The sequence below is a fragment of the Leiobunum rupestre genome, chromosome 10 (assembly GCF_980474605.1).
Source record: "Leiobunum rupestre chromosome 10, qqLeiRupe1.1.hap1, whole genome shotgun sequence".
NCBI lineage: Eukaryota > Metazoa > Arthropoda > Arachnida > Opiliones > Sclerosomatidae > Leiobunum > Leiobunum rupestre.
The window spans coordinates 9,855,304-9,865,653 of NC_143393.1; the positions used below are offsets into that span (position 1 = coordinate 9,855,304).

Here is a 10,350-nt window from a genome sequence, read left to right on the forward strand (position 1 = left end):
GATGATTTTGTAGTTGTCGCTAAAGATTGATTAATGAAAATGTTTATATTTAATTTAAGGCTACCTTAGGTCTTACCTTATGTTAAATTTATCCAATAAAACTTCAAAGAATTCCCGCCAGTGTCCCGTTATGGGATTCCGACCACTGTCTCTGTGGTATTTGAACCAGAAAATAACCTTCACAATGGAACGTGAAATGAAATGTAATTCAAACTATATAATTACAATTATCAAAACGCTTTATATAAGATTATAATCTAAATATTTAAATAAAAAAGATTCGGGCTATTGAAAATAATTGAAAATACTCACACTAAGGCTGCAAAATCGGTAGAACATGCTAGCTCTATCTGTGAAATTGCGAACCATTCACATTAAGCTTTGCGTGCTTTCAAAAAGGAGTTATTTCGATTATTAGGTTGAAGACATTTCTGGGAATGTTGACACCTGTTGGTCATGGAAAATGCTGTTGCGTATCGTTGAATTAAGTTTACTACTTAATAAGCAAGTATAAGTTATTTTGTTTTCTCAACTTAATTCGTTTCATTCTTAGTTTACTGTTATGTTTACGTAACAGCTTTTTCGTGTTCTGTCCCCGTCAATTAAGTTTCTTTTCAACATTTCCCCCCGTAGTCACATTAACCTGGTAATGATCTTTACAAAAACGAAGTCGCCTATAGTAACGTTCACTTTAGGAAAAACGCCATTTGGAGGTGCACGGTGCACGGTGTAGCTGTGTAGAAGTTTAAACGTCAAGCACCCGCTGTTGCGAATGCCGACTTCTAGACTTTCCACATTGTTTTTCCAAACTAATAATGTAGTATTTTGCGTTTCGTATTTTTCCGAAAAAAAAGGAAAAATAAAACAAGTTTTCATTCCATGATTAGCCTATATTGTTCACCAATTTAAATTTCGCGGCATTTTCGACTCATTTTGTCGAATCCAAAAAGTGAAACTAAACCTTTAGACTAGTCTAGAATAAAAACCCTTAAAAAGTAATTTATGTTTAATTTTTATTTTTCCGATTTTCGGAAATTTTAATGCATTTATTTTTTCCGGAAAATTAACAACTCAAGTTATATTTTTTAACGAAATTGGACACCGTGGAAATTGACCCATTTTATTATTTTTGAACCACTTTCTTAATTAAAATAATAACCTTTTTTAAGCCATTGGTTACTACAGTTATCAAGGAGACTTAAAAACGCGTTTTTCATTGATTATAGATTACGAAAGGCTTCAAGTTTCTCTTATAAAATTAAAAATGCACGTTTATTACAACTCAAATGCACTAAGATGTATTGCTTTATTTCTGCTATTGTTTTAATATTAAAATAATTACTTTCTTCTGAGGAATACAGCATAAATCTTACAACAATTATCGAAACAGCAGAATAAGGTTTAAATTATTTTACTTTAATTACCGGAATTGGCATATTATTATATATGAACTCCTTTTAAAATATGTTACGGTTTTAAACTAGTTTCAAGGGTACAATTTGGACGTTCTCTTATTTTAGAGGAAGTTAATTTTATTGATTAATCAAATAAGCAACTTGAAATATATTAAATAATTGTTGACTTACATTAAATTTCATTTAAAGATTAAAAATATGCAATTTTGAATATATTAAATAATTGTTGACTTACATTAAAAAGACTGTAAAATGAAATATATGCAATTTTCAATATATTAAGTAATTGTTGACTTACATTAAAAAGACTAAAATTAAATATATGCAATTTTGAATATATTAAATAATTGATGACTAACATTAAATTGCCTTTAAAGATTAAAACTATGCAATTTTGAATATATTAAATAATTGTTGACTTACATTAAATTGCCTGTAAAGATTAAAAATATGCAATTTTGAATATATTAAATAATTGTTGACTTTCATTAAATTGCAATTTTTAAAGGTATGTAAAATAATTTTTTTTTTATGTAAATTGTTTTATATATTAAAAAATGTGAACATATCATTATCGAGTAAATCTACTTTACAAATAAATAATACGGAATTTGAAACAATATAAATGTTACCTTTTTTCGAAGTAAATTGGTTGTATAGATTTAAAAAACATTTAATATAAAATATATCAACTATACTAAAGGTTTTTAGAATTTTATTAACCACATTTAAAATGAAAGTGGTCTAGTTTCATAGTGGTCTAGTTTCATAGTGACCCAATATCATTTCAAAAAGTGGTCAAGTTTCATAGTGACCCAATATCATTTCAAAAAGTGGTCAAGTTTCATAGTGACCCAATATCATTTCAAAAAGTGGTCAAGTTTCATAGTGACCCAATATCATTTCAAAAAGTGGTCAAGTTTCATAGTGATCCAATTTCATTTAAAAAAATGCCATAAGTGACTCAGCTAATTCAAACCCCTTTTTAAATATATCAAAATCATTCAAGTGTAAACATTTAATATAAAACGATTGAACAAATACAAAATTTTATATTTACAATGAATTATATAAAATTCAGCGCCTTTAAAAAAGGGGCAATTTTTAAGGAAAATACGTATATATTTGCACTAAAAACATTTGCGGAATACACCGGGTTTGTATTTTTAAAATTTACAATTTTCAATGAAAAATTAATACTCACGGTTATTTTAACCTACTCTATAATTATAGAACTTGAAAATAATTTGGGTTCGTACCAAACTGCACATTAGACTACCAAGAGGTTTCGTAAAATGTTTCACACAAAACCGTTCCTAGAAACATATATATATATATTCGACCAAGAATTCATTAAGGTTAGCAGATAATATGTAGCCGCAACTATAGATTATGTTTTGATGATTCCCGGAAGCTATTCTCAGCCTACGAACGTACTGGAGTGTCTTCCCCTTACCAAGGAGAATGAGTGATAGATAACTCGCGGAAAGGCGAGGAGGCGTGGCTTTTCTCCCGGGAATCACTAATTGAACAAGATATCCTCCGATCACCCCAATACATTCTTGGTGCGCTGAAAATGTAAAGAAAGTAGTGTTCTTAAAACGTTCACCGGGTCCAAACGATGGTTATTAAATTTTGTCTTTTAGCTATACTCCGACAAACCGTTGAGTATTTTATTCCTCTCCGAATAACACGTTTTTAAATTCAAGCCTTGTCTTGGTGGACGCCGTTTTGGTTGCTAGATTTTCTACCCTTCGGCGCGAAGAATCGCTCAATGTCCTCCAAGCTTTTGCCCTTGGTTTCGGGCAGGAACATGACCACGAAGACGATACTGATCAGACAGATGGCGTCGTAGAAGAAGTAGGCTCCGTAGTTCGTCATGCTATCCTTCATGGTCTCGAAAGTCTTCGTCACCAAGAAGGCGTTCGTCCAGTTGAAGGCGGTGGATAAGGAACTGGCGGGTCCACGGACTCTGACCGGAAGTAGCTCGCCCATCATCAACCACGCGATGGGACCGTAACCAATCGCGAAAGCGAAACAATAGACGCTCAAACTGGCTACAGTGACCCATCCGTAATTCTGAGAGACCACGTCTCCTTTCTGTTCCACCAAGATGAAATATACGGACAGAACAGTGAGACCAACGGCCATGATGAGTCCCGAGACGATCAGCAAGACACGACGCCCCGATCTGTCGATGAGGAAGAGAGAAACGAACGTGCCCAAGCATTGCGCGGCTCCCAGGATAATACTACTGACTAAGGGATCTATGGAGGTGAAGCCTGATTCGGTGAATATATTGCCAGCGTAAAAGAGAACCCCGTTGAAGCCGCTCCACTGCTGGAAGACCATGAGCAGCAGGGATAGAACCAACGGCTTAACGACGGCCGCACTCGTCGCCTCCTTTAACGAGACGCGTCCGCTGGGCTGCTCCGCGATGGCGTCCTCCATCTCTTTGCAAATCGCTTCGGAATCGCAGTCTGGTCCGTTCAGAAAGACGATCGCTTTTACGGCGTCGTCTCGACGATCTTTGCTCAAGAGGAACCGAGGACTTTCCGGCATGAAGAACATCCCCACCGCCACGAGAACGGGGAAGACTGCCAATATGAAGGCTAATCCTTGCCAGTCCACGACGATTCCCATGGAATAGGCGATCAGGACCCCGGTGAAGGATGCCAACTGAAGACAGGAACCGAAAAATCCCCGGACGCTAGGGGACGCAGTTTCTGAGACGTAGACGGGAGCGCCCAACGAAAACACTCCGCTGCAGAAGCCGGTTATTAATCTTCCGGCGAGCATCAAGGAGAATCTCCCGGAGAAGGCCACGATTGCCCATCCTGCCGTGAACGGGACCACAGTCGCGATCAGCAAAGTCCTACGCCCAAATCTGTCGATGAAGGGACCTGTTTAAAGACAGGAATATATTTTTAGTTTCTTTAACCTGTAGACGAATTCACAAATTGCGCACAGGGAAACAAACAAGCGAGCCATAAGAGGTTTGATTTTAATGCTTATATTTATACTAGATGGCGCCAGTTTAAAAAAATTATTTGGAAGGATGGGGATAAATATAAACTGATTTATTTAACTCATAACCCTATTTTAAACAATATTTAGTTTAAAAATATATACACCAACATTTAACTTAGGAAATATTGGGTATAATAGTTATTTTTTTCGCAGTTACTAAATAATTAAAACTAGTGGCGCCATCTGGTGAGACTTCGGGTTCTTAAAAATTGGCCTCTAATGGCGTTGCCCAGTTGTAAGGAACTTCGCCCACGAACGATCTTACCGGCCGCAAATCCTCCGAGTAGAGCACCGATGGTCATAATACTTCCAACCCACGTCTCTTCGTCTTTGTCCAAGTGTACGAAACCCGAATTGTTCCTAGCCATACTCACCTAAAATCAGAGACAATGAGAAATCAACATTCAAATAACGGAAAAACATTTAACAACTGACCAAGGCGGGAGAGCTGTATCCCATTGCAGCCCCCAAAGACATGGAACCGATGCACGCTATCAAGGAGGCCATGTACATCTTCCAGTGGTTCGGAGGCGCTGCTTTGTCCGATATAGTGTTGCCATTCTGCCTCGAACCGCCTTCCTTACCTTCGGAAACTGTGAAACAATTGTTGTTTTAGATTTTTATAATCACGTTACACCATATTTTCTTAAATATTTGCATAGCCATTTTCCAATTTAACGGCGCTAAATTTCGAAAAGTTATCTATAATTTATTAGTATTCGTATCAAATTTCTCCTGGGGGTGATATTTTTTGTAATTTATCACTATTAAGATTAGGTTATTCGGCCTAAGCGGCTTTTATCAAAAGGCAATTTTAAGAAGCAAATCATAATGTCTGTAAATTTTTACATAATATTTTTTACATCAGAGATTGTGTGTTTTGATTATTCAAATCTCAAGGTTGAAATTTTACGTTTGAATACGTAATACCAAGGATTTATTGAGATTAGCAGTACTAGCGAGTGCGAGAAGAAAGATAGAGAATTCAATGCTGAATAACCTTTTTCGTCGAAAGCTTTTTCATTGATATCGCTACCTTATTCACTAGACAATTCAAGTCGTATTATGGCAGACTTCCTCCGATATTTGTTGAAGTGCCAGGTAATACACTTTCCACTTTTCACCGGAGATATTCGAGAACTTTGTTCAGGCTAAAAGCCGCGACTAAAAGGAGCCATTCATTTCGAGTGTTTGGATTCACTTAAACTTTGTTGGTTTACTTTTCCCTCTAATGTATCGCTAAGTTTTATCCAAGGTTATTCCGTTAGGCTTAAGATAATAAAGAACTCCGTAGCCTAGCTTCGAATTTGGACGTGACCTCCGAAAATTCGGCCATAGTCCTATCACGGCCAACTTTGATGACGCGCTAGTGGGCAAACAGCGCGTCATCAAAGTTGGCCGTGGTCTTATCTATAGTTGGTTACCGTAGTAACTATGGAACTAATTGTTTCGGAGTGACGGCAGGAAGTGGGTAAACACTATTGACTACGCGCGAGGCTTTTATTTCGAAACTAGGGTACCAGGTTGATATTCTCTTTGGTTAGGCTCGCTCTTAATGTGAGCAGGGCCGGACTTAGAGATCCTGGGCCCATAGGCAGATAAGGAGTCTGGGCCCCCTTTTCACGCGCTGCATTTACTCTTATCCCTGAAACTATGCTGTGCCTGAATTTACCTGATTCAGCGTAGAAGTCTTTGAGCTCTACGGTTATATTACTAAATAAAAGCTCTTAACAATCGTCGACTAAATATGCGATGATTATCCAACATTGCGATTTAGGGCTGCGTCCGTAAACTGCCAGGCAGAAATTTTGGTAATTTTAAAACAAAATCTTCTAACTAGGAACTTCTCCAATATAAATTAAGATTGATATTATAGATTTATGACTTCGAATACAGTAATTACGGTCACTGGAGGGCCCCTTCCAAGGATGGGCCCCTAGGCCACGGCCTAGGTTGGCCTAGGCGGAAATACGGCACTGAATGTGAGAGAGACTTCAATAATTATTTTTCTCCTAAAATATAATTTTGCTACTATTCTTATACTCTTCCGAGATTAAACTACAAAATTGACTAAAATTAACTTAATTAAATTAACTTACTATTTATATTCATTTACTTTATGATTAGAAGATTAAATATTTTTCGAGAGCTCTGATTAAACTTTTTTATACCAAATAGTTCAAACATTTTCTCATTATTAATTCAAGACACGTATTTCTAGAAAAATTAAAACTCCCAAGGTCTCAACCGAGAACTCCTCTTAAATCTGCCACAATTTGACCAAAGTAACCCGTAGAAATTATAAAATCTAAATTTAAAAAAAGTTAAAATAAACTTACAATCGTCTACTAATCTGTCATTCATGTTATGGTATTTGTTAAACTTTAAACTTTAACGCCTTAGGCTTTACTTAAATGCGACTTGCCTTTACCGACCTAGTTAGAATCGAACTGATGGTTGGGACAAACTCCAAAATGCTGCCTTAAGAAATATTTGTACCGCTACTCATCCAAAAAATATTGATAGGAAGAGGCGTTGAAGGCTAAAAAGCTGGAGAGTTTAAGCACCGCGAGTTTGTTTCACGTTCAAAAGATAATCGAAGTATTTATCACCTTATCTGAAATATGTTGAACCTTCAATTAGCTTTTTAACAATATTGAAAGGAACGTTTTGCAAGATAATTTTAAATTATCTAAACTATTTGTTGGCGAAAATACCTATTTCTAGCGAGAGTTTCAGGACCAGGTTTTTCAATTATGTCTCGCAAAAATCCCCACCGAAGCAAAATCCATATTTTTATATATTTATCGATCTAAAGTGGCTAATCACCCATATCATATTGACATAAATGCTTCTATAAAACCATTCTGTTTTTCGTCACCCAATTTTTGATAAGATTATTCGATTATACCTTAATTAAGATATTGACAAAAGCCTAATGTTTCGCGATTTTATTAGTTGTAAAAATGGAAAAAAAGGTCATTTTATAGATCTGTATCTTTCGGTAGGGGAGTATTTTCGATAAAGATATAAGTTTGTAGTGGGAGTACAAATTACCAGATTACGAGCGAGTTAAATTGCATAATTGTTCAATGCCCTCGCCACAGTTCAAGCTATTGAATACTACTTATGGTTAAAAATACACAATTTTCTGAGTACTATTTTGTAATTTCTTAGTATTATTTAAATATAATCTTTTGCACGATTGATAAACCGAAATTATGACACCTGGCTTTTATAAATTATTCTAATCGAGATCAGGTACTGATCATCCTTCTGACACGTCCGTATTGGCAGCCAAACTCTTCTTTGGTTTGATTTTTATCTTAGAATATTTATCCCTTCCATTTGGAAGCAACAGAGATGGTCTGAATTTTGATCTAAAAGCTCTATTTTTGGTCAACAGTTGCTTTAATAGCTAATTCTGTCAGTCTGAAAGTCATTTCGGGTACTCGTAAATTTGGTTTTGACAACTGCAATTTTGCCAAAGTGACTGGAGGCCCAACCTTCCAGCGGAGACTGGAGGACCGAAGACTGGAGGCCCAACCGTCCAGCGGAGACTGGAGGACCGAAGACTGGAGGCCCAACCTTCCAGCGGAGACTGGAGGCCCAACCTTCCAGCGGAGACTGGAGGACCGAAGACTGGAGGCCCAACCTTCCAGCGGAGACTGGAGGACCGAAGACTGGAGGCCCAACCGTCCAGCGGAGACTGGAGGACCGAAGACTGGAGGCCCAACCTTCCAGCGGAGACTGGAGGACCGAAGACTGGAGGCCCAACCTTCCAGCGGAGACTGGAGGACCGAAGACTGGAGGCCCAATCTTCCAGCGGAGACTGGAGGACCGGAGACCAAAAGTATTGCCGACCTATGCATATGGCTTAACTCTCTAAACTAGACATAATTGTCCACGAATCTACCAACACTATATTTAATCTACGCGCGTAGCAGTACACTTAAGTACAATGACCCCCAACATGGACATAATATTTTACTTACATCCAGCATTTCAATAGGTTAAAATTTACCGTTACCAAAACAAATCTAAAGCATTTTAGTTTTCGTGATCCACTCTTAGCAATTATCTCGGCTTCATCTACGCTATGCCACAATCAAACGAGTCATGCGCGCTTCACTACACTACAGCGCAATTATCATCCACGTTGAAATTTCAAATTGTTCATGAAGCACGTCATTCATTATGTAAAAGAGTACGTTCGTATAAACTGGGTTTTATATATATACATGTATATCGTGATCATTGGTGCCATCACATTGCAAGGAAGTGAAAATGCCTAATTAGCTAAGTTTCTTTAATTAATTTTAAATAATTATCAGGTAAAATGTAAACTCGATGAGAGAACAGTATTGGTGTTTTATATGTCCTTGGTACAATTTTTTTAAATAGTATTGCGTAATATATTTACTAATATTTAAATGGGGTTTTATCGAATTTATTTCTTGGTATAACGTAGGTAGCGGTATTACGTATAAATTAAAATAACATTTAATTTTTGTTATCTAAAAAATAATAAATATATTCGACAACTTTGTAACTACAAAAATAACCAATAACGGTACTCTAGGGTCTTTAGAATCCCAGTTTGTCCTCTGATCCGAAGTCTTTTAAAGAAGCCGAACTGTTTATGGTTTTAAAATTAAATTGTAGAACTTCCCTTAATAAATTTTAAGAGTATATGAGCCTTGGTAGCCCGTGCGTTTTTAAAAGAATTTTGGAGTGGGCGTTAACTCTTATCTCATTCTTGGAACAATCGAGGAAAACCTTTGAAATCTGTCGTCGGTTCAATATAAAGGCAGATAAATTTGATCAGGTTCTGATCGAACGGTGATATTTTTGGAGAGGAATGATAGTGGATAAAATTCGCAACCAAAATCAAAATTGACTTGGGTGATGTCTCTTATCAAACTTTTCCATGATAAATATCTCCCACATATAAATGTAATTGAAATTTAAACATCTTAATATTAGCTAAATATTAAATTGATTTCGATGTCAACTATTTAAAATACTACGAAAAAATTAACAGTCAGAGAGTCCAAAGTTTGCCCAATTTAGCGCAATTTATAAAATATCTCTGAAACGAACTAAGCCTAAAACAAATTTGGCAAGAACGTTCAATAAAACTTGGGCAATCTATAAGCGGGAAAAATTGAAAAACCTTCTCAGAATAGCCAAAGAAAAGGCCCGTACCTGAATTAACGGATCCGAAGTTGTCCTGGTCTAACAGGTCTTGAACAGAATTGGACATGATGGGGGGAAATCGACTTTTCGTAACGTCTCGAGAATATCGAATAAAATGTAATTTTATGCAGACAAAAATCTTTCAGAGGCGTTCGTTTCGGTACAATCACACGGAAGATATCCAATTCGAATTTTTATAGCGAGTCGAGTCGAGTCGAGTGTAGACCAGGTTTTATCGCCTATTTGGAAACCACGTGAGTTGAATTTGCGCAGGTGCTTGCAGATTCTACAAACTAATCCAAACTAGAATCTGACTTTGCCTTTTTTTCTTTGCCAACGTTATCCAAACTTTGATAGAAATTGCATTCAATTACCGAGCTCTAACAACTTTTTTTTCCGTGTTTATTGGGCGGTTGTTTAAATCAATTTGATGAGAACGCCTGTACCTTTGGTACTTTGATTTTTTTCCGTGTTACAAGCACGCTACGAATTAATTAAGCCGCTGAATATTTAGTACACATTCGCGTATCTAAAACTTCCTCCCAAATAACGGTATGTTCTTTGTTTCGGGTAGCTTAAATTTAGCGTAGATTTCTAGGGTTAACTAATTATTTGTTAAGTCTATCAATCTTAATTTAGAAGTATTTATTCTCGTTGCTGGTTACGCAACCTATGAGCTTCTAAATTCTCCAAATCACTCGAGAAA

At 36.5% G+C, this 10,350-nt stretch overlaps 1 protein-coding gene across 2 annotated transcripts; it reads right to left on the reverse strand.

The window, feature by feature from the left end:
* Positions 1 to 2,476: 2,476 nt before the first annotated feature.
* LOC149923596 (facilitated trehalose transporter Tret1-like) lies at positions 2,477 to 9,940 on the reverse strand. 2 transcript variants are annotated; one of them, XM_090161945.1, is made up of 4 exons: positions 9,654 to 9,940; positions 4,881 to 5,038; positions 4,711 to 4,819; positions 2,477 to 4,318 (listed from the first exon to the last, which is right to left on the reverse strand). In XM_090161945.1, exons 1-4 carry the CDS (start codon positions 9,709 to 9,711, stop codon positions 3,120 to 3,122), a joined length of 1,524 nt encoding a protein of 507 aa, XP_090018071.1. In that variant the 5' UTR covers positions 9,712 to 9,940; the 3' UTR covers positions 2,477 to 3,119. The 2 variants fall into 2 exon arrangements, with proteins under 2 accessions (XP_090018071.1, XP_090018072.1); XM_090161946.1 differs by lacking the exon at positions 9,654 to 9,940 and adding an exon at positions 6,785 to 6,899 and having other exon boundaries at positions 2,478 to 4,318.
* Positions 9,941 to 10,350: the final 410 nt, after the last annotated feature.